The sequence below is a fragment of the Pseudophryne corroboree genome, chromosome 5 (assembly GCF_028390025.1).
Source record: "Pseudophryne corroboree isolate aPseCor3 chromosome 5, aPseCor3.hap2, whole genome shotgun sequence".
NCBI lineage: Eukaryota > Metazoa > Chordata > Amphibia > Anura > Myobatrachidae > Pseudophryne > Pseudophryne corroboree.
The window spans coordinates 201944380-201969707 of NC_086448.1; the positions used below are offsets into that span (position 1 = coordinate 201944380).

Sequence of the window (25328 nt, forward strand, 5' to 3'; positions counted from 1 at the left end):
CATTTTTTGGTGAGTGTGTCCAAAAGCACAAGCCTAGGGCACAGTTTAGACATTGCACTGAGTGAATGGAGCACGAACCTCAGAATTCAATAAAATAATGATAATTTGTTTTGCATTTCCTGCAATCTGTATTTTTTAGTGCAACAGAAAAGCTTCCTCTTTTACTATTGTATTGCTAACATATAGTCAATGTAATGAACTACTGTGGTCAACATTTCCATCTGTCTGCCTGTATGTACTCAACAACCTCATAGCTGAGGTTAAAAGTGTGTATAATGGAATGCATTAACTGTATCAGTGAATAAAAACCATGTATATATATTATACGGGCCATACATCAGTGCCAAATTTTCCTGATTCCCCGATCCGATGATCGGCAATCCGTTGTTAAAATTCCCAGATTTGCCAATCCTTGTCACTTTTTGGTCGGAATCGGCAAATTGGGAAAAACATGTTGGATTTCTTCGATTCCCCCGACCCCAGCACTGGGGGATCGAGGAACTGCGCTAATCAGTCAGAGATGTATAGACCCCTTAAGAACAATAGGGGTCATTCTAACCCATTTGCTCGCTGCGTTTTAACGCAGCAGAGCGAACGGGTCCCTACTGCGAATGCGCCAGCGCCGTAACATGCCAGGCGGCCGAAGGCCGTAGCAGGGATACGATCACATCTGCCTGATTGACAGGCAGAGGTGATCACTGGGCGGAAGGGGGCAGAACGGCGGCCTTTGGCCACCGTTTCGTGGGTTTGGTCCGGCCAACGCAGGCGTGGCTGGACTGAACGGAGGGTGGGCTGCAGCGGCTGTGTGACGTCACAGGCAGCCGCTGCGGGCCCGGGAGCGATGAGTAGCTCCCGGCCAGCACGCTAAAGCTGCGCTGGCCTGGAGCTAATCTTGAAGTGCAAAGGCAGCGCCGCTGTGCGATGCTTTTGTACTTCTGCGAGGGGGGCCGGACTGACATGTGGGGCGGGCTAGCCCTGTGCTGGGCGCCCCCCCCCCCCCCGTATGTCAGGGAAGAAGATCGTAGCTGTGCTAAATTTAGCACAGCTACGATCAACTCGGAATGACCCCCACTGTTCCTTCTAAGGTGTGTTGTGGGAATGAAATACTGTAATTAAATTATTAGATAGAGATGTATCAAAATTTCAAGGACAAGTGAAGAATAGAAAGATAGCTACAGTGTGATTGGTTGCTATGGGCAACTTCTCCACCTGTACTTTTTAGAAGGCTTAATTCCTCTTCCCCCGTGCAGTTTTTTTCATGAAAAAAGGCATCATCAGTCACCTAAAGTTATAAGTTAATAGAAGATGCAAAGTAGCTGGATAAGCGTGCATATATTTCATGCATTTCTGAAATTATTTCACCAATTTCTTCACGTTTCTGGTACTAGTTATAAAAAATACAAATTTGACAAAGAAAATGTGCCGGATGTGAGAACCGCCAGAGGCATCACTAGGGTGGTGCGGACTGCACTTGGCTGTCTCCCTTCCAGGAGGTGATAGCAAAATGCCAGCTTCTCTGCACTGACTGGGAGTTGGGTGCTGTACTGTGACATTATCGTGCAGTGCCCGGTTCCTGTCACTGAAGAAGAGCCAGCAGTGCAGGTAGCATTCCCAAGGGTAGCCAGTATCTCCACAAATGCTGTATGTCCCTGGAGTTATGTAAATGAAAGCTTCCAGCAATGCCACACCTCTTCACATGAGACCACACCCCTTTTGGATGCTATTCCCCGCACCGGGTGTCACCAAAAAACCACTGCATCTATTAATCTCATGAAAACTGCATTGAGCATCTTTTTCAGTTTAGCACAGCATTTTTTTTCAAAATTAGGTCAGACTTAACACTATTCTTTCTAGTGGAACTAGCTTAGATGGAACACTGATGAGGTTCATTTTACTAGGGTGCACCATTAGTAAAGAAGTGTTTTGTTCATAAGACAATTTTTTGGCAATGCATTCAATAATTTATAAGTACATATGACATACAGTATCCATACATGATGACAATATATTTCAATCACAGTGTGTGTTAAAGTTTTTGTAGGAAGACAAATGAACAATCATACAGCCTCTATGCTGACTGTTTTGGAACTATAAAGAGAACTACCTTAAGGCTTGCAATATGAATCTGCTGTTCAATGAACCATACACATTTTATTTTTATTAAAGAGGTCCATTTTTAACACTCTCCTCACCAAACCACCCAGTGTATAGTTAAAAATGACTATTAGTATGTAGTCAATATTAACTTTTTAATGCATTTTAACCAACGTTGCACCTTAAAGAGAACTACTTTTTCCAACACACTGTAGTTGCCTTTCAATATTGTAACTATTAAACCTAAGACAACCATTTACTAGGCAATGGCACTGCAGTCCATTTGGTTTAAACTCACCAAACATCACACGCCACCACATTTTTATTAACATACATGGTGTGAGTGTAGGCTAACTTAATAGTTAATAACACACTAGTAGACAACACACATTAGTAAATTCCATAAAAAGCATTAGAATGCTGCTAATTTCAACAGCAGCCTTGTTGCTTTAAAACTACGCAATGAACATCGACAGCATGTTTAAGGTAATTCATTCATTTCGCCTGATTAATGAACATGGATCTGATCCACTTTGCAAACTTAGAAATGTTATTCTTCTTTACAGAAATTTATGGAAGAAAGTACCGCTGGAATTTGAGCACAATGAACAGTACTGGTATATAAAAGTTATTATGTCTAGATATGTGTCTACCAGCTGTTTCATGTTAAATCTGTTTTGTGAATGCTTAGAACATTTGAACCATTAAATTAGACTGTTTTGGTAAAAGACTGGAAATTTTTTGCAAATTTCAAGAGAAAAATTATTTGGAAAACAATGACAACTGTTTTGAGACACGTGTAGAGGTGAAAAAGGTTATGCATATAATAGAGCTTCTTTATAATTATTCTTTGTGAAAAAACAAAACAAAAACAATTTCTCGTCATGGGATTAACTGTAAGAATCAAACACATGCAAGAGATAGAGTCAGTGCTCCTGAATATCTAGGAACAGGAGTTATCAAATGTTTATTCCACAACTTTAATATTTATTATACATTAGTATAGGACTTTTTTATTTAATTTTGTAGCTTCAGTAAATTGTAGAATTGAGATTCATAACTAAATAAGTCTGATAATGTGAAAGTAACTTTTAACATCTTTACTTTCTACTGTATTTATTATACAGGAATTGCATTGGTGTTGAACACAGAATGTTTAAATACCCAATCCTTGAGGTTTACTGTTTTCAACAATGTATGTTTTCAGGGCAATAAAAAAAACAAACATAAACTAGGCTACTATTGCTTTTTCTGGGGTGTATGCAAGGGCAATTCAATATTCAGAAAGCATACTTATGTGTAATGAGGAATAAGTAAATCCACACTGAAGATTGCATGGCTGTGAGAAGTTGTTCTGGATACCATATGGTATCTGAGATAACCATAGAGGGACATTTAGCATTTGTTCTGCATAAGCAGACACTTAAACTTGGTAGCAGCATGAATACAAATTATTTGAAGACAGCGTACTATAATTAGCTATTGACTTATTAAAGCATAAAATGTGGATTGTTACACATGTTGGAGCCAAACAGTAATTTTTTGGCTATAGGAGGATTAGGCACAATTGACCTACCTACAGTACCTTCTCACTTACAGATGCATTTATGAGCTTAGACTAATTACATTGCTACAAGCGTTGTCAGGTGATTCTTGACTAAAGGATACTACACTACAAGGACTTCACTGAGACTACAGATGAGCACCTTATTTTTAATTCTATGTACATTTTAATGGGGTTTTTTTGTGTTTGCTCTATAACTGCATTGTAATATATTTATAATATAAATATACATTGCACTATGGAGGATTTCTTTTATCTCTGCATGTCATTTGGAAGCCTGTACAGTACTTGTCCATGTGAAGATGGAAGTCACATACAAAGCATAACACAGATAAGCCTTAAAGTTTAATATCTGATACGCAGGTTATACTGCTAACACAGCACAAAGCACTTTATTATTGTGGCATTTTGTCCCACACGTTAACCCATTGCTGCACAATCTCACACTACTGTGATTTTTATTTATTGTATGATGCTGAACTGGGGTCCTGAGACTGTAATATCATCTATATGCATTTAAAAGAGGCTTCAAAGTAAACAGTGCGCAGACGCAGCTCAGAAACTCTAGAATGCGCAATAGACTTAAGCAATAGGGAGGAGGCAGAGGCAGATTGCGTGACAATCAGGGGAAGAATGGGCACCACTGGATATCCGCCTTCTACACACATTTACTGAGGGTATACGCCATATGTGCATACAGTGATGGTGTGGTCCAGAACCCCTCTGTGTCAGTACCCGTGACTCATGTCCTGGCAGTCCCCCCTGATGCTGGCCTTGATAATACAGACAAGCCTTAAAGACTTGCCATATGGTGTGCAGACTTGTTTTCTATAACACAGAGCACTTTATTATTGGTACTTTACCCCACTTCTTGCCCCATCATCTTCGATCTTATAACACTATTGTGCATTTTTTCTTTTATTTGTATTGATATATCCCGGAACAGTAATGACATCATCCACGTCCAAATGAGACACCTGCCAGACAGACCCTTGAAGGGTATTTACTAATACAGGAATCCCATGATAGATGTCACTAATTCTATTTTTCTATGAACAATATCATAATCATACTGTTACCACTTTTTGGCTCTTAAATATTGCACTATTAGACACATGTCCTTTCTTTACCATTTTATACATTGCACTTTTATCACACACGCTCCTTTCTTCAGTGTGTTTCTTAGTGTGTATATTGTCTCACATGTTTTTATGCACTGTTTTTATAATTTTACCAATGATATTATCTATGTGATTTTAGACATGTGCGTGGTTTGTTATTGTTTTTATTGTTTTCATGGTAACACACCGTGTACCTGTGTCCACAGCCGCTGCGGGGATGACGCCCGGCCACGTAATGACGTCACTTCTGGTGACGGGTGAAGGAAGAGGCCAGAAGTGCGGGGTCTGCGGCAACGGACGGCGTCGCCGCTGCGGAGGTTGGCGCGTCATGGGGGGGTAAGTTATTTAAATGGTTGTTTGCACTATGTTCACTTGTGCGTTGTAAACTACATAGTCCATAGTGTGGCAAAGAAGGGCAGTAAAAAATAATATAAATGTTTCTAAATGGTCTTAGTGTTCATTGGGAAGTATACTGTACTCTGCTATAGAGTATATACATATTTCAGTAAACATTTCCTTTATTAGCATATCATCCTAGCACACGTTAAATGTTCTCCTTGGCTCACTTTGGAACACAAATATACATTTGGTCTGTTTGCATGAGATCGTTTTCCACTAAACTAATGTTCCTTTTTTGCCTCTTAGCACACATTAAATGCCAAAATGTCCTAATAATCCAAAGGGTGTTTAGAGTTCAATGTTCATTGTGATGTGAATTAGAAAGGTCAGCTATCATAGCGATCAAATTGAAATTTTACTCCTGGCTGATAGGCCAATGTAAAAGGTCCCTTAAAAATATGGTTTTAAAAATGTACATCACTTCTGTTTCAAGATAAGCAAATAAGCTGTAAAAAAAACAAAAACATTTCTTCATTATTTTATAAGTAATCAAGTTATATGTTTTAAATATGTATGTTTTATAAATATACGGCTCTGACTTGTTGCCCCACACAGTTCGAGAGGCCACAACTCTAGAATCTCTCAAAAACAGACTCAATACGTTCCTGATTACTCATTTCACTAATGTCCCTTGTTAATCTTATTTGGGATTTTGTACTGTAAAAGCAAATGTAAAGCACTTTTGGGAGAAATATGGGCTAATTGGATATCGCCCATAGAATCTGTGATAACTTCACAGGGGTTCACTACGATATGCCGGCGGCCGGGCTCCCGGCGACCAGCATACCGGCGCCGGGAGCCCGACCGCCGGCTTACCGACAGTGTGGTGAGCGCAAATGAGCCCCTTGCGGGCTCGCTGCGCTCGCCACGCTACGGGCACGGTGGCGCGCGTAGCTATTTTATTCTCCCTCCAGGGGGGTCGTGGACCCCCACGAGGGAAAATAAGTGTCGGTATGCCGGCTGTCGGGCTCCCGGCGCCGGTATACTGAGCGCCGGGAGCCCGACCGCCGGTATACTGAAGACCACCCCTTCACAGACCTATGTGTTTTCGCTGCCAAGTTCCCAAAAACAGGCTAATTATAGAAAAAATTTTTTCAAAGTCTGCTAAGGTTCCCAAAAAAATCCCTGGTAAGTGCTGCCAACTGCCGCACTTCAGGGCTAATTGAATAGACCCGGGGGTCAATTAGTTGTCAGTAAATTACCATGGCTAACTGAATTCCCCCTTGAACATCTATTCCACCTTATGTTTTATAGTGTGCCTCTAGTACTGCTACACTTAGTGGAGGCACATTTACTCATGTTTATACAGATGGAACCATGCTAGTCGTGGCTCCGTCTGTGCCTGGGCGCCCGTGACGTGCCCCATTCACTAAAATGGGAGAGCGTCTCCGTCCGGGGCACGCGTGCGTCCGTGACGGAGATGCTGATGGAGACGTGCCCCATTCTAGTGAATGGGAGAGCATCTCTGTGCACTCCTGGCGTGACTATGCGGACGGATCGCCTAGTCATGCCGGGAGTGCACGCCTGCGATGGAGCCGTCTCAGATGAGCACGGCTCCATCTGTATGTGAACATTTTTGACCAAAGAGCTTTTTCCATGGTCAAACCCAGATCTTGTTCCCATGTCCTGTCAATTCATTTTCAATTAGAATTTTTATAAATACTGTAGATTAAATACATCCAAATGAGCTGGGAAGAAAATGAACCCAAGTATATAAATTATCTTCCCAAAACATTATTCCTATTGATTTTTCCTAAATAGTGACATATCTGCATGTACAGTGTGTCCAATTCAAGCGCAGCATGTGCCTAAAAGTCAAGTACTCCATCTGTGCACTAAAACTAATTCAGCATATATACAATATAATTCTAAACATACAATATTTAATTTTTATTTATTCCGCCTGCCTTGTCCCAGCATGGTGCTGTGCTTTACCTCTGATATATATTATATTGTATGCTAGCCTGGTTGGATCATAGAACTATTACTTATAGCAAAAGTAGTTAAACAGTAATGCCAGTTTTGAGTGAAGTTTCCTTAATATAGTACAAATAAAGAGAAAATAAGAATTTACTTACCGATAATTCTATTTCTCGGAGTCCGTAGTGGATGCTCGGGTTCCTGAAAGGACCATGGGGAATAGCGGCTCCGCAGGAGACAGGGCACAAAAAGTAAAGCTTTAGGATCAGGTGGTGTGCACTGGCTCCTCCCCCTATGACCCTCCTCCAAGCCTCAGTTAGGATACTGTGCCCGGACGAGCGTACACAATAAGGAAGGATTTATGAATCCCGGGTAAGACTCATACCAGCCACACCAATCACACTGTACAACCTGTGATCTGAACCCAGTTAACAGTATGATAACAGCGGAGCCTCTGAAAGATGGCTCACAACAATAATAACCCGATTTTTGTAACTATGTACAAGTATTGCAGATAATCCGCACTTGGGATGGGCGCCCAGCATCCACTACGGACTCCGAGAAATAGAATTATCGGTAAGTAAATTCTTATTTTCTCTATCGTCCTAGTGGATGCTGGGGTTCCTGAAAGGACCATGGGGATTATACCAAAGCTCCCAAACGGGCGGGAGAGTGCGGATGACTCTGCAGCACCGAATGAGAGAACTCCAGGTCCTCCTTAGCCAGGTTATCAAATTTGTAGGATTTTACAAACGTGTTTGCCCCTGACTAAATAGCCGCTCGGCAAAGTTGTAAAGCCGAGACCCCTCGGGCAGCCGCCCAAGATGAGCCCACCTTCCTTGTGGAATGGGCATTTACATATTTTGGCTGTGGCAGGCCTGCCACAGAATGTGCAAGCTGAATTGTATTACACATCCAACTAGCAAAGTCTGCTTAGAAGCAAGAGCACCCAGTTTGTTGGGTGCATACAGGATAACAGCAAGTCAGTTTTCCTGACTCCAGCCGTCCTGGAACCTATATTTTCAGGGCCCTGACCACATCTAGCAATTTGGAGTCCTCCAAGTCCCTAGTAGGCGCAAGACACCACAATAAGCTGGTTCAGGTGAAACACTGACACCACCTTAGGGAGAGAACTGGGGACGAGTCCGCAGCTCTGCCCTGTCCGAATGGACAAACAGATATGGGCTTTTTTGAGAAAAAAACCACCAATTTGACACTCGCCTGGTCCAGGCCAGGTCCAAGAGCATGTTCACTTTTCATGTGAGATGCTTCAAATCCACAGATTTGACTGGTTTTAAACCAATGTGTTTTGAGGAAACCCAGAACTACGTTGAGATCCCACAGTGCCACTGGAGGCACAAAAGGGGGTTGTATATGCAATACTCCCTTGACAAACTTCTGGACTTCAGGAACTGAAGCCAATTCTTTCTGGAAGAAAAATCGACAGGGCCGACATTTGAACCTTAATGGACCCCAATTTGAGGCCCATAGACACTCCTGTTTGCAGGAAATGCAGGAATCGACCGAGTTGAAATTTCTTCGTGGGGCCTTCCTGGCCTCACACCACGCAACATATTTTCGCCACATGTGGTGATAATGTTGTGCGGTCACCTCCTTTCTGGCTTTGACCAGGGTAGGAATGACCTCTTCCTGAATGCCTTTTCCCTTAGGATCCGGCGTTCCACCGCCATGCCGTCAAACGCAGCTGCGGTAAGTCTTGGAACAGACATGGTAGTTGCTGAAACAAGTCCCTTCTTAGCGGCAGAGGCCATAAGTCCTCTGTGAGCATCTCTTGAATTTCCGGGTACCAAGTCCTTCTTGGCCAATCTGGAGCCCTGAGTATAGTTCTTACTCCTCTACGTCTTATAATTCTCAGTACCTTAGGTATGAAAAGCAGAGGATGGAACACATACACCGACTGGTACATCCACGGTGTTACCAGAACGTCCACAGCTATTGCCTGAGGGTCTCTTAACCTGGCGCAATACCTGTCCCGTTTTTTGTTCAGACGGGACGCCATCATGTCCACCTTTGGTAATTCCCAACGGTTTACAATCATGTGGAAAACTTCCCCATGAAGTTCCCACTCTGCCGGGTGGAGGTCGTGCCTACTGAGGAAGTCTGCTTCCCAGTTTCCATTCCCGGAATGAAACACTGCTGACAGTGCTATCACATGATTTTCCGCCCAGCGAAAAGTCCTTGCAGTTTTTGCCACTGCCCTCCTGCTTCTTGTGCCGCCCTGTCTATTTACGTGGGCGACTGCCGTGATGTTTTATCCCACTGGATCAATACCGGCTGACCTTGAAGCAGAGGTCTTGCTAAGCTTAGAGCATTATAAATTTACCCTTAGCTATATTTATGTGGAGAAAAGTCTCCAGACTTGATCACACTCCCTGGAAATTTTTTCCTTGTGTGACTGCTCCCCAGCCTCTCGGGCTGGCCTCCGTGGTCACCAACATCCAAAACTGAATGCCGAATCTGCGGCCCTCTAGAAGATGAGCACTCTGTAACCACCACAGGAGAGACACCCTTGTCCTTGGATATAGGGTTATCCGCTGATGCATCTGAAGATGCGATCCGGACCATTTGTCCAGCAGATCCCACTGAAAAGTTCTTGCATGAAATCTGCCGACTGGAATTGCTTCGAAGGAAGTCACCATTTTTTTACCATGGCCCTTGTGCAATGATGCACTGATTTTAGGAGGTTCCTGACTAGCTCGGATAACTCCCTGGCTTTCTCTTCCGGGAGAAACACCTTTTTCTGGACTGTGTCCAGAATCATCCCTAAGCACAGGAGACTTGTTGTCGGGATCAGCTGCGATTTTGGAATATTTAGAATCCACCCCTGCTGTTGTAACAGTATCCGAGATAGTGCTACTCCGACCTCCAACTGTTCCCTGGACTTTGCCCTTATCAGGAGATCGTCCAAGTAAGGGATAATTAAGACGCCTTTTCTTCGAAGAAGAACCATCATTTCGGCCATTACCTTGGTAAAGACCCGGGGTGCCGTGGACAATCCAAACGGCAGCGTCTGAAACTGATAGTGACAGTTCTGTACCACGAACCTGAGGTACCCTTAGTGATAAGGGCAAATTTGGGACATGGAGGTAAGCATCCCTGATGTCTCGGGACACCATATAGTCCCCTTCTTCCCGGTTCGTTATCACTGCTCTGAGTGACTCCATCTTGATTTGAACCTTTGTAAATGTTCAAATTTTTTTAGATTTAGAATAGGTCTCACCTAGCCTTCTGGCTTCAGTACCACAATATAGTGTGGAATAATACCCCTTTTCTTGTTGTAGGAGGGGTAATTTAATTATCACCTGCTGGGAATACAGCTCGTGAATTGTTTCCCATACTGCCTCCTTGTCGGAGGGAGACCTTGGTAAAGCAGACTTCAGGAGCCTGCGCAGGGGAAACGTCTCGACATTCCAATCTGTACCCCTGGGATACTACTTGTAGGATCCAGGGGTCCTGTACGGTCTCAGCGTCATGCTGAGAGCTTGTCAGAAGCGGTGGAACGCTTCTGTTCCTGGGAATGGGCTGCCTGCTGCAGTCTTCTTCCCTTTCCTCTATCCCTGGGCAGATATGACTCTTATAGGGACGAAAGGACTGAAGCTGAAAAGACGGTGTCTTTTTCTGCAGAGATGTGACTTAGGGTAAAAAACTGTGGATTTTCCAGCAGTTGCCGTGGCCACCAGGTCCGATGGACCGACCCCAAATAACTCCTCTTCCTTTATACGGCAATACACCTTTGTGCCGTTTGGAATCTGCATCACCTGACCACTGTCGTGTCCATAAACATCTTCTGGCAGATATGGACATCGCACTTACTCTTGATGCCAGAGTGCAAATATCCCTCTGTGCATCTCGCATATATAGAAATGCATCCTTTAAATGTTCTATAGTCAATAAAATACTGTCCCTGTCAAGGGTATCAATATTTTTAGTCAGGGAATCCGACCAAGCCACCCCAGCTCTGCACATCCAGGCTGAGGCGATCGCTGGTCGCAGTATAACACCAGTATGTGTGTATATACTTTTTATGATATTTTCCAGCCTCCTGTCAGCTGGCTCCTTGAGGACGGCCCTATCTATAGACGGTACCGCCACTTGTTCTGATAAGCGTGTGAGCGCCTTATCCACCCTAAGGGGTGTTTCCCAACGCGCCCTAACTTCTGGCGGGAAAGGGTATACCGCCCATATTTTCTATCGGGGGGAACCCACGCATCATCACACACTTCATTTAATTTATCTGATTCAGGAAAAACTACGGTAGTTTTTTCACATCCCACATAATACCCTCTTTTGTGGTACTTGTAGTATCAGAAATATGTAACACCTCCTTCATTGCCCTTTACGTGTGGCCCTAATAAGGAATACGCTTGTTTATTCACCGTCGACACTGGATTCAGTGTCCCTGTCTGTGTCTGTGTCGACCGACTAAAGTAAACGGGCGTTTTAAAACCCCTGACGGTGTTTTTGAGACGTCTGGACCGGTACTAATTGTTTGTCGGCCGTCTCATGTCGTCAACCGACCTTGCCGCGTGTTGACATTATCACGTAATTCCCTAAATAAGCCATCCATTCCGGTGTCGACTCCCTAGAGAGTGACATCACCATTACAGGCAATTGCTCCGCCTCCTCACCAACATCGTCCTCATACATGTCGACACACACGTACCGACACACAGCACACACACAGGGAATGCTCTGATAGAGGACGGGACCTACTAGCCCTTTGGAGAGACAGAGGGAGAGTTTGCCAGCACACACCAAAAACGCTATAATTATATAGGGACAACCTTATATAAGTGTTTTCCCTTATAGCATCTTTTTTATATATTTCTAATGCCAAATTAGTGCCCCCCCTCTCTGTTTTAACCCTGTTTCTGTAGTGCAGTGCAGGGGAGAGCCTGGGAGCCTTCCCTCCAGCCTTTCTGTGAGGGAAAATGGCGCTGTGTGCTGAGGAGATAGGCCCCGCCCCTTTTTCGGCGGCCTCGTCTCCCGCTCTTAACGGATTCTGGCAGGGGTTAAATATCTCCATATAGCCCCCGGAGGCTATATGTGAGGTATTTTTAGCCAAAAATAGGTTTTCATTGCCTCCCAGGGCGCCCCCCTTCCAGCGCCCTGCACCCTCAGTGACTGCCGTGTGAAGTGTGCTGAGAGGAAATGGCGCACAGCTGCAGTGCTGTGCGCTACCTTAAGAAGACTGAGGAGTCTTCATGCCGCCGATTCTGGACCTTCTTCTTGTTTCAGCATCTGCAAGGGGGCCGGCGGCGAGGCTCCGGTGACCATCCAGGCTGTACCTGTGATCGTCCCTCTGGAGCTAATGTCCAGTAGCCAAAGAAGCCAATCCATCCTGCACGCAGGTGAGTTCACTTCTTCTCCCCTAAGTCCCTCGTTGCAGTGATCCTGTTGCCAGCAGGACTCACTGTAAAATAAAAAACCTAAGCTAAACTTTTCTAAGCAGCTCTTTAGGAGAGCCACCTAGATTGCACCCTTCTCGGCCGGGCACAAAAATCTAACTGAGGCTTGGAGGAGGGTCATAGGGGGAGGAGCCAGTGCACACCACCTGATCCTAAAGCTTTACTTTTTGTGCCCTGTCTCCTGCGGAGCCGCTATTCCCCATGGTCCTTTCAGGAACCCCAGCATCCACTAGGACGATAGAGAAAAGAAAAAAACTTTACATCTGATTACATTATATATAAATTATTTGAATCTAACACAAGACATATAGATTTGGCACAAGAAAGAAATACTGGCAGCTGACAACAATGTGGCATATTAAATGAATCTTTTAACGTGCATACTTTTTACATTTGTGGTCAATTGGTTTAATTGGTTTTATCAAACAATTATTACCAGCTATTCACTTTTATTTTACATTTTATGTGTCTTTTAGCTATTTAAATGTCTAATTTGAAATACAATATGTTGTATACAGAGCAGTAAAGAACTAAAATACTTTACATTGCTGTATGTACTGGAAATTCTTTTTTAACAATACTGTCAGCTTTTTTCAATTTACATGTACCTACAAGAGACATTTTTTCTTTCTATATAACATTTATGATAATAATTATAATGTTCTTTATATAGGGCTCTTTCTACGATAAGACTCAAGGCGCTTAACAGATTGTATCAACATACTAATGTACAGATGCGTGAAATACAGACACCATGGAAATACCACAAAGGGTATGGCAGCCATTTTGGGTCATCAATTGCAAGGATTATTCATCCCACCCATGAAGGATCCAGGTGAGGCAGCACTACAAAGGATTACACTGGACAGAAAAGGCAATGCCTAGGACTGATTTTACTTGCCTACTTTCCTGGAAGTTATGGGAGACTCCCATTTTTTGGGTAGTCCACCGCACCTCTGGAAGAGTAGGCGAATCTCCAGCAACCTCCCTGCTTCCCAGTGAAGCAGGCAGGATGGGGAGATAATCAGAGAGCCGTTTGGAAGGAGTAGGGCTAAATTATGCAGATCACGTCACTAATGGGGCCCACCAAAGTGGCCAGTAGTGTCTTCTCTATGGACTTCTCCCGGAGAGTGAACAGAAGAAGTTGGCAAGTATGAATGGGAGAGATAAAAGTACTGGGAATGATCCATGTATTTTTCATTCTACACAGAGTACCAGATGAGGGAGGCATATATCGATGTGCCCTATATTGGTTACAGTATGCGAATAAGAAATAAGGCAATATTAACTACATGGAAATAAGGCATATGAGGATAAAATGAACTGTGAACTAAACTAAATAATTCCATGGGTTAAATTCATAATAATCTGAGAACAGAATATCCCAATTCAATAAGGTATTTTTATTTTCATACTACTTTATTTACGCTCTATAAACAGATGGACACTGCATTTGAATATGTATGTTCTCCAAGTTTTTCAAATACTTTTTCAGATGGAAAATAATTACATATTTTTATTATTATTATTATCATCATCATCATCATCATCATCATCATCAATATTATTATTATTAATAATAATAATAATAATCATCATATTTGTATAGCACTTTTCTCCCAAAAGTGCTTTACATTTGCTTTTACAGTACAAAATCCAAAATAAGATTAACAAGGGACATTAGTGAAATGAGAAATCAGGAACGTCTTGAGTCTGTTTTTGAGGGATTCTAGAGTTGTGGCCTTTCGAATTGTGTGGGGCAACAAGTCAGAGCCGCATATTTATAAAACATACATATTTAAAACATATAACTTGATTACTTATAAAATAATGAAATGTTTTTGTTTTTTTACAGCTTATTTGCTTATCTTGAAACAGAAGTGATGTACATTTTTAAAACCATATTTTTAAGGGACCTTTTACATTGGCCTATCAGCCAGGAGTAAAATTTAAATTTGATCGCTATGATAGCTGAGCTTTCTAATTCACATCACAATGAACATTGAACTCTAAACATTATGGATTATTAGGACATTTTGGCATTTAATGTGTGCTAAGAGGCAAAAAAGGAACATTAGTTCAGTGGAAAACGATCTCATGCAAACAGACCAAATGTATATTTGTGTTCCAAAGTGAGCCAAGGAGAACATTTAACGTGTGCTAGGATGATATGCTAATAAAGGAAATGTTTGCTGAAATATGTATATACTCTATAGCAGAGTACAGTATACTTCCCAATGAACACTAAGACCATTTAGAAACATTTATATTATTTTTTACTGCCCTTCTTTGCCACACTATGGACTATGTATTTTACAAAGTGGCAAAAAATAAAAAACTTGATAAAAAAAACCCAGCAATAAATTGCAATCATGTTATTATCCGTAGGGAAATATAGTTTAACATAATTAAGCTTGAAGTTCCCTTTTTAACACAGGAAGCATTATTATTTATATACTTTTATGTCTGTATCTCTAACTATAGTTTTGGAACAGTAAAATAAAGACATCAGAAGTGATTTTCACAGTACTGCATTGCAGTGTATGGCTGGGACCTGAAGACAGGCTTATCATTCTCACCTTTGCATTCTCGATGCAGGGACAGATGGCCCACGCTGCACTTGCTTGAACATCTGGGTGAGGATTTTTAAGCAACGACCACAGTAAACGAACTCCATCTAATCGGTCAATTACCCTGTTGCGCAGTGAGGTATTGAAGAAATAAACATCAATTATAGCAAGAGCAATATAAGATTCCGACTGTGCAGAATAGTGTTTGTGCAAATAAATAACAGAGTAAATTCTGTATGTTGTTTTGTGGATTTAACATAAGAAGTTTTCATTAAGACATCTAATGTTATACAGTTCAAATTGGGTTCTGTTCCTTTTTCTTGTGTTACATGGGATATATTTGTAATTTAAGCTAGAAACAAGCTAGTTCTTTCCTTAGCAGTGAGGATTTAATGAAATCCAAATATACTCAAGTATAAAGACCCAGTCAGACTGTAACAAGCAAGCATTTTCCAAAACAAATATTTATTTCAGAACGTATTACTTGAGGAGGATGTGCGTGTTTTATAAATAACATTGCTTTATGTAGTTTCCCATTCTAAGTCGCTGACTGTCGGTGATGTCCGTGGTGCAATGCAGAAAGGAAAAGCATCTGTAATACTGATACAGGTTTAAATTCTATACCACAGTACATCCTTTGTTGGAAGCCTATAATGTTTAACTTGTTTTCCATGTGCTGCCTACTAACATCACCAGCATTAAATACTGTTATAATTACTTAAACACGCTTTAATCAAACTATCTTTATGACTAACTGAAGAATGAATTATCATCAGGATCATCACCACACCATCTGTCGTGTGTTTATACATCAATCAGAAAGGAGATCATAACTTTGTATCAGTGCCCAGTGGAGGATGTGAAACCCAGCAGCAGGCCAGACTACACCTAATATCCCCCTTACAAGCATATCTGTGCATATAGACACGGCAAACTAAATCTCATTCAGGGGATGATTCAGAGCTCCGAGCAAAACATAAAAAAAAAAAAGAAAAAAGGAACATTGCATCTCGCAAAACGATTGTGCTGCAGATAGGGCAAATTTAAAATGTGTAGTGAGATTTAGCATTGGAAGGGCATCTCCGTAGCCATTGTTGCTGACTCTCTGGCCAGGTTGATACAGTCTGGGTGAAGCCGGGGGGGGGGGGGGGGGGGGGTAAGGCATGGCATAGGAGGTGGGAAGGGGGCATAATGTAGCTGCGGTGGGAATGCATGATTACGTCATCGTAGATGAACACCCCCGATATAAAATGCCAAGATTACTGGCATTAAACAGTAGGAGAGTGGCTATAATGATAGCGCGAATCTCATCATCGGCCACCCGGTTACCCACTATACTCAGTAACTCCAGGAGACTTGCCCACTTTCCCAGGGAGCCGGGAGTGCTACCCAATTTTCGGAAGCCTACCGGTCATTCCAGGAGAGTAGGCAGGCAAGATGTCCTGCGTTTGTGGGATACGTGCAAGATCAGCCAGTATCTACCCTGCATGCAACCCCCCCCCCCCCCCCATAAAAAAACAACAACAAAAACATATGTATTCGCACCCCTGGCAATGCAACATGGTTTGTCCAGATGTGTCCTCACGGGGGCTATTATGCAGTGGGTCACTAAGTCTATGAGGTTGGTTATAAAACCACAACCCCTCCCTGGTCAGCCATGCCCCCTTCCATCTGCCATCTTGCTCTGGGCGCCAAAAACCCTAGTTACGCCTCTGCTCTGTACTCTGAATCAGGCCTTACGATATACTGTATGAAGTTAGCTTGAAAAACAGAGAAGATAATTTTGTCTGTTCATGAGAACTTTTGCAAAAACACATCTACTTCTGCAAAGAACTTTCTGTTATTGAGATCTAACTATATCAGTCAGTATATAGTAGCCATCCAAAAACACTAAACGTACAGGAGATTACTTTTAACATGTGTAATTAAAACAGAACAATATAAAAATAAATGTATTTATTTATTTAAATATGATTTGTAAAGAAGGAAAGGAGGTAAATAAAAAATAAGCTATGTATACATTTCTTATTATAGGGCACTTTAAGTGAGTTACTGTAGATGTTCACAGAAATGTCTGTGTGCATTGAGCAAGTTGTACTAGGAAGGTCTGTTCTGACATTTAAGGAAAATAAGACACAATGGGGCAGATGTATTAAGCCTAGAGAAGTGATAAAGCAGTGAAAAAGAAGTGGAAGGTGATAATGCATCAGCCAATCAGCTCCTAACTGTAATTTTTCAAACCTGTTATGATTGGCTGGTGCGTTATCACCTTAAACTTATCATTGCTTTAGCACTTCTCCAAGCTTAATACATCTGCCCCTTTGGGAGATATCCTATTAGCCCCAAAGCAGCTTCGGCCACTCAAAATGGTCAAATATCACGATTTATGACCGGTGGTCATTATCACGGTATCCAATTAGAGGCTGTTTGATCAGCCGAAATTGGACCCGCGATCACACGAAAACACATGGGATTGGGGATAAGTCCCTGATCTCACATGTTATCGTGGCTCTGGCAGCACCTTATTGTGGATTATGCTTCGGATGCCTGAGGCACCGTAAGCATAAACAATGATAACTGCCGGCATCAGGAGAAAATAATGTCAGCATCGGGGTTAATAGGATAGCCCCCGGTGATCCTATTTGAAGTGGTAAAGTACTGCTGCTAAAAGGAAACTGCCCTTTGGGGGTCATTTTGACCTGATCGCTCGCTACAGTTCTTCGCAGAGATCAGGTCAGAACTGCGCATGCGCCGGCGCCGCAGTGCGCCGGTGCATGTCTGACTGCCAACTGCTGTCGCCGACTAGCGATCGCCTCTGCCTGATTGACAGGTAGAGGTGGCCACTGGGCAGGAAGGGGTGGCACGGCGGGCAAATGTTTTGTGGCCGTGGTCCAGCCAAGACAGGCGTGGCCAGACCGTGCGGGGCGCGGGCCGCAGTGGCTGCATGACGTCACACGCAGCCTCTGCGACCCGGGCAGTGACGAGTAGCTCCCGGCCAGCACGCAAAAGCTGCGCTGACCAGGAGCTACTCCTTAAGTGCAAAAGCATTGCCGCTGTGCGATGCTTTTGCACTTCTGCAACGGGGCAGGGACTGACATGCGGGACGGGCTAGCCCTGTGCTGGGCGTCCCCCCGCATGTCTGTGTTCCTGATTGTAGCTGTGCTAAATTTAGCACAGCTACGATCATGTCGGAATCACCCCCTTTATTTCTTAAGTATGATAAGTAAACAGGGAAGGGAAGTAGCAAAGTAAAAAGTATGCGGAACATACAGTAATAGGCCATTTTGAGTAACTTACTTATGTTTCCAGAAAAACTGTGCGCTTCCCTTAATAACAATCATTGGGGGTAAATTCTGAGTTGATCGCAGCAGCAAGCTTGTTATCAATTGGGCAAAACCATGTTCACTGCAGGGGGGGCAGATATAACATGTGTAGAGAGAGTTAGATTTGGGTGGGTTATTTTGTTTCTGTGCAGGGTAAATACTGGCTGCTTTATTTTTACACTGCAATTTAGATTTCAGTTTGAACACACCCCACCCAAATCTAACTCTCTCTGCACATGTTATATCTGCCCCCCCTGCAGTGCACATGGTTTTGCCCAACTGCTAACAAAGTTCCTGCTGCGATCAACTCAGAATTACCCCCAATGAACGTGCACGTAGTTATTGTACTACCAACAATAAAACATTGTGATACAATAAAACTATTATCAATTCCAATTAGAACATTTCAAAGGGATTTTCTTAATAGCTATATGGAACTTTTAAACTTACGCCATATTATCTGGTTCAGATGCACAGGCTCCTACAGCATTGGTAACATTCACCAGTAATGCTTGGTTAGTGCCAGTCAGTAAGTTGACCAAAGGATTTATCCCCCCGCATTTACGGATGATGGCCCGATTCACGGGTTCCTGGCCACATTCTCCCAGTGCTCCAACAACATTAATAAGGACTTCCTCTGGCTGGCCGGTCAGCAACGTAACCAGGGTTTCTATAACCTTGTATTCCTGAAACCTTTAAACATGAGGCAAGTCTAATTTAGTGACTGAATAGAAATGATATTTGTTCTTCTATATCATCTGCAGCAATTGTATAGTGAAAGTGTGCTGTAATTAGATTCACATTCAGTCAACGGCATATCTGTCAGTGAAAAATGAGCTATCAGAATGCTCTTGATCTTCCCAATATGAATAATACTCCAACCAATAAGAAATTTAAGTAATATTGCTATTAAGCACACAGTATGTTTAGAAATTTCTAGCATGTCCTTCTAAATCAGATCCAATATATGACCACACTAAAACCTCAGTGCTTTCTCACATTGGCCTGATTCTGAGATGGGAGCAAAGAATAAAAACTAAAAACAAAGCAAGTACTATGTGCACTTGGGCAAACCATGCTGTACTGCAGGTGGGGGAGATTATGCCAGGTACACACTGAACAATATATCGTCCGCTCAATGGCAGATATATCACGAGCGGGTTGGCGGGTGGGTTCACAGACATATCAAGTTGGCTATGCAGCACAGCCAATGTCTGATGTATCTACCTGTATATTTGCTGCAGGGACCGCTGACACAGCTGGGCAGGCCTGCCGAGCTCTGACATCAGGATGACATATCGAGCGTCCGATCAGCAAGTGTGTATACGTACATGAGTCGCCTCTCTGTTCGCGCGACCTTCGGTACATCGACATGTTGTCCTAGTGTGTACCCATCTTTAGTTTTGAGTGGGATGTGTCCAAACTCAAATCTAAAATGCAGTGTAAAACTAAAGCTGTCTGGGCATTTGTGGGCAAAAGCAGCCAGTATTTACCCTGCATGCAAAATATACATTTATTAGCTCCCCTTGCAATGCAACATGGTGTGTTTTCCAGATACAGTTGCCACAAAAATATTTCAAACTGTCTAAATGATGTGCCCCTATTACGGATTAATGATTTTTTTCACATCATGTGTGATAATGATTGTCCAAATTTTTGGATGTCTGACATGTGTCTTAATGATTTACAGTGATACATATGTCTAATACAGAGCTGATTTACAAGGAATACTAATTCTTGGATAAAATGCAGGTGGTTCATTGGTAAGATTAGTTAATAAATGGACATTAAAGAATTTGCCTAAAAGCCCCTCTGTAACATTAAAATATCCCTTAGAACATCATATGTGACAACGGTGTAGGTGGATGTGATACTATGGGGGAAATGTAATAGGGTGTGAGAATCAGAAAGTGAGAGATTTGGTCAAATTCTCCTGTTTTGTTTTTTTTTTAAAGTGGCAATCATTTACATGGCAAAATCAGTCTGGTTTTACCATGGAAATGATTGCCACTTTAAAAAAAAAATGGAGAGTTTGACTAAAATCTCTCACTTTCTGATTCTCACACCCTATTACATTGTCCCCTATATGTTTACAATCTATCTATCTATCTATCTATCTATATTATACTAAATTATTAAGAGGGGACATTAACAGTGAGTCTTGCAGGGTGATGGTTCAGGTCATCACTGACTTCCTGAGTGTCTGAAAATCAGAGGACCAACACTATTTCTGGTCATTATCTCCCACACACTTATAGCTGGCCCCACACACAGGCAGATCTACTCTACCAATCATTCAATGACTGGGTCTGTGATGAGGCAAAGTGACAGCTTTTGACGGTCACAGAGTAACAGTAAAATGTTAAGTGTCAGCATCAGGACATTGGGAGCTGAAGTCACCCTTAAAATGCTCAGGTGCATTTTTCTATATTAAGTGGATTTGTGACATTATTCATAATATATGCCCTGCCCTTATATGGCATCTCCAGCATTTGTCCTATGCATCCGAAATTTTGAATCAGTTCTTAATGTACTAATTTGTGATATGTGAAATGGGATCCGGATAGGATCCCAGCGGTCGGGATCCCGGCAGTCAGAATACCGACGCAGTTGACACTGGGGCTCATTTGCAGTAAGAATAATACTTTGTTTCCAGTGAACCTGCTGACAGGCCCTGAAGATGTCTACTAGCTCACTAACCTCCGTGTGCCTCAGACATAAAACACTCTATTATGAGGTGTTCAGGGAAAAGGCTCCTATGCACGTATATTCTTCCAACACCCAGAAGGAAGAACCATAAAATAACGGAGGAACAATTCTGTAAATCTTTAGGGTGTAAACTGATTTGTCTAAGAATGGATTAGGTTTTTATCTGTAATATACCACACCATACATCAGCAGCAGGCCAATTAAATGACATCTGGACTAAATTGTACAGCAGATGAAGAATTTGCCTGGGCTAATGTGTAGGATAGCAGTAAGTTATGGGCAGATTTGATGATATGTGGAGATATTTGTTGTCTTCGCTCCTTAGCCAGCAGCTGCTTATCACGGAGACTGATCTTTAACTTATCCCCTCGGAGACATTTTGATATATATAACTGCTCCTGAAGGTTGCTTATTGTGTCAATCTGATATTTGCCGTCTCGGCACTTGTTACCTAAGCCAAAGAACTCATTTAAGTTTCCTGCTACTTTCATTATTCATTGATCTTGTCCTCTTCGTTTGAAAAGAAATCCCTCACATTGCTTATGACCTTCTTTCAACTCAACCAGCTGGCCAGTAACAGCCCAAAAACAGCTTTTAAATTGAACATTATCACTGTCTGGGTTTTAGATAATGCGAAACACACATCAATGACATTAGAAAATAGACAAAATCAAAATGTTAGTCGTACTTTGTCACATTATCTCGGCTGATGGAACACTTCCAGATGGCCCCGGTCACCGCTGCTAGTAGTTCCTTATTGTCAAACTTGTTAAGCAGCATAGCTAGTGGTTGTAGTCCTCCATACTGTCTAATTAGGTTGCGGGTCTCTTCATCCTCTGCACACTATACGTAACAAACACAGAACAATGTGAAAAACATTCCCCATACCGCACAACAACAACATACATTTTCCAGGAAAAAACATTATCGTTTTGTGTTTGCCAATCAACTGCCTAAGTAATAAGATTTGCAGGCTTGGGTAATACGAATTGCCTTATGAGGTGGGAATTGGTGATTATGGTTTGCATGTGGCTGCTGTAGTACTGCCAATATATCTCTGTGCATGTTATCCATTTCATAATACTTGGACATTTAATATGACATCAATTACAAAAAAACACTGCTGCCACTTGAATTATATTTTTTTTGTCTAGTTATAAAGACAAAGTGGATGACTTAAACAGAAAAGAATGCTGGCAGCAGACTTAATCATAAAACCTGATGTCATAAACAATACCCAGGCAGTACGAATGGTAAGTACTATGAAGCAAAGCAATAAAATAAATACAAAAAGCCAGACAAACACGGGAGTATGCTGAACCGCCTGGTGTCTTGGAATAAAGAAAAGAGTGAAACTTTTGTCGTCACTTAAACCACAACATATGTAAGTTGCAAAGTCAAATAAAAACATAATGTGCGGACATTATTATGGGAGTCATTTAAAAAGGACAAAATGAAAAAAGGACATGCCAAATGAGTTGAAGAAAAAAAAAATCCGTTAACAAACATTTTGGTTTGGACCAGAACTGCTAAGAAAAATAAAACCACACTCTTTTTCGCTGTCTAGTATTCACTGCTTTGGTCCTCTTTGTAATTTTGGTCAAATGTTCTAAAGTATGATATACAATTTCATTATAATATGCATATATAAATATATGGGTTTGGGATCTGAAATCGGGGAACCTATTGTTTTTAAAGTTCAAAAAACCATAAAGAAATAGACAGTAAAATATTTCTGTTTGGTGATGATGTCATACGCAAAGACATGATAACCAAGCACCTTCTCTGTCACTGTGAGGAGTACTGTGAGGAGACCGGTCCAGCACAGGCAATCTTATTTTTTTTTTCACTTTTAGCAAACTTCCTATTGATTTGTATGAAGCATTATAAAGATATGTAATATTACAAATGCCTCACTGACAGATGTGTCCTCATATTTATACTGTTGCTGCAGTTCTTCTCGGTGTGTCAGGTCCTGTGCGACTTGACTTGTGCCGAGTGTCTTTTTCGCACAAACTTGCGACAAAACAAATTCAAGAGACTACATTGATCAATTTCATATGCGACACGTGTATGTATCTGTGTGCGACTGAGTCTAAAACTGTATACGAAGAACTACAATGCAGCGCCTGTGGTTTTATTCACGCTAAGTTCGCACACTCAGTTGCACACAAATATACTTTTGTTGTGCCGCGTGGTGTATGAGGACACATCTGTATAATACTAGGGGTCTGCAATAACTTTCCAGATGCACAAAAAGTATTTATTTACAAAGTGAACTTTTTTTTCAAAGTATTTTCCTGATGAGTCTATGAACATTTGCATGCACTCAAACCACATATTGAAGCAGCTGGGCCAGTATGTCAAAGCACCAGTATGTTGAAGCAGGTATATCTGCTGGATGAAGGTCTCCACTGCAGCATCCAGTGACTCAATATGAATCCCACGCCTATGGCACTTGATTTGTGGGAACACAAAGAAGTCGCAGGAAGCCAGGTCTAGACTGTACACAGATGACAAAGCTCCTGGATGTGTTCATGGGCCAGAAAATCCATCACTTGCATAGACTTCTGGGCAAGTGCATTGTTGTGATGGAGAAGGCACCATGACCATGAGTTCTCGGACTGCGTCTGAAAATGTCTTCCAGCACTTGCAGCAGGCAAGTGGTATGGTAGCTAAATTACCAGTCTTGTCCACAAATCTGCATGGCCATGCTGCACTTACGTCGGAACTTGTGTGGCGGCACACCTCCAACTGGGGTCCACTGGGCCGACTGTTGTTTGGTCTCGGGATTCATTGCCACTTATGATCACCCAGACAGAGTTTGCGTGAAAACCAACATGTTGCAGCACCAAGTTACCCGAGCTGTCCTCTGATCTCGAGCCACCTTGCTAAGGCCAAGCTTTTCAAGGAGTATTAAGTGGACTGATCCCAATGAGATGCCGATCACCTTCTTTAACTGGTGTCCAACTCAACTATAGCCTGCATGGCACCAACATTGTCCTTGGTGATGGCGGCCACAGGTCGGCCACAGCGTTCCTCTTCTTCAAGAGACCATCTCCTGCGCAGAAATTCTGCAAAGCACTCAAACACAGTGGTCAGGACGGTGCTTCCTATGCAAAAGCAGTTCACAGTCAGTCAACACAAACCACTGTAGTCACAGAACATCATAACTCTCCAGTTGCCTCTGTTGATCTCCGTAACGGGTTTGGGAAGGAAGTGAACATCCTGACTTCTTCTGTGTGCACTGATGATTATATACTTCTTCACCTTGACATTTCACAAGAACTTTAATCAGAGATTACAGTTCACTCCCCCCCCCCCCCCCCCCCACACACACACACCTCATAGTCCACAATGAGTGCAAGGGAAAGAAGGAGGGCTAGGGAGAGACGACAGGTCCTAGGAGAAAGATAGAGCAAGCAAGAGAGAAAAAGAGAGAGAGAGAGAGAGAGAGAGAGAGAGAGAGTGGACATGAAGGGTCCAAGGAGAGAAAGAGGAGAGGGCACGGGGTAAAAGAGCAGGGAGAAGGAGGTCCAAGAGAGAGAAAGAGAGAGAATAAAAAGTCCAACAATTCCTGCTGCACAATAGGAAGAGAAGAAAAGAATAGTGGGAAACAGTGGAAGGATATGGAATGGCTTGGAAGATGCAAGTGCCCAGGGCCGGCCCTGGAGAAGGGAAATGGGACAATGTGGCAAGGCAGAGAGGAGTGGACCCAGGAGAAAGATAGGAGAGGGAATAAGGTGCTAGAGCAGAGAGGAGTGGTCCCAGGAGAGAAAGAGAAAGAAAAAGAGGGGACTAGCTGCCAGGGCAGACAGGAGTGGTCCCAGATGAAAGAGGGAATAAGGTACCAAAGCAGACAGGAGGGGTACCAGGATAGAGAAAAGAGGTGACAAGATGGCAAGGCAGAGAGGAAGGGTCCCAGGCCAGGGCATAGAGCAGTGATCCCAGGAGAGAGAGCAGAGGGGATAAGGTGTCAAGGCAGAGAGAAGGAGTCCCAGGATAGAGAGAAGAGAGGGAACAAGGTGACAGACCAGAGATGAGAGGTCCCAGGAGAGAGAGAGAGAGAAAGACGGGACATGAAGCCAGGGCAGACAGGTGGGGTCGCAGTATAGAGAGAAGAGGGGACACGGTGGCAGGCAGAGTGGAGAGATCCCAGAAGAGAGAGAGAAGAGGAGCCAAGATGGTAGGTCAAAAAG

The 25328-nt window shown here is 42.6% G+C and overlaps 1 protein-coding gene across 4 annotated transcripts in view; it reads right to left on the bottom strand.

Moving 5' to 3' along the window:
* ODAD2 (outer dynein arm docking complex subunit 2) overlaps nt 1-25328 on the bottom strand; it is a 367969-nt gene that overhangs the window by 73461 nt on the left and 269180 nt on the right. For all 4 annotated transcript variants that reach the window (XM_063922013.1, XM_063922015.1, XM_063922014.1 and 1 more), the window contains exons 15-17: nt 21818-21972; nt 18871-19113; nt 15107-15221 (exon numbers count right to left, since the gene is read on the bottom strand). In XM_063922013.1, coding sequence (XP_063778083.1) covers nt 15107-15221; nt 18871-19113; nt 21818-21972 — 513 coding nt within the window. The remainder of the gene's footprint in view (nt 1-15106; nt 15222-18870; nt 19114-21817; nt 21973-25328) is intronic.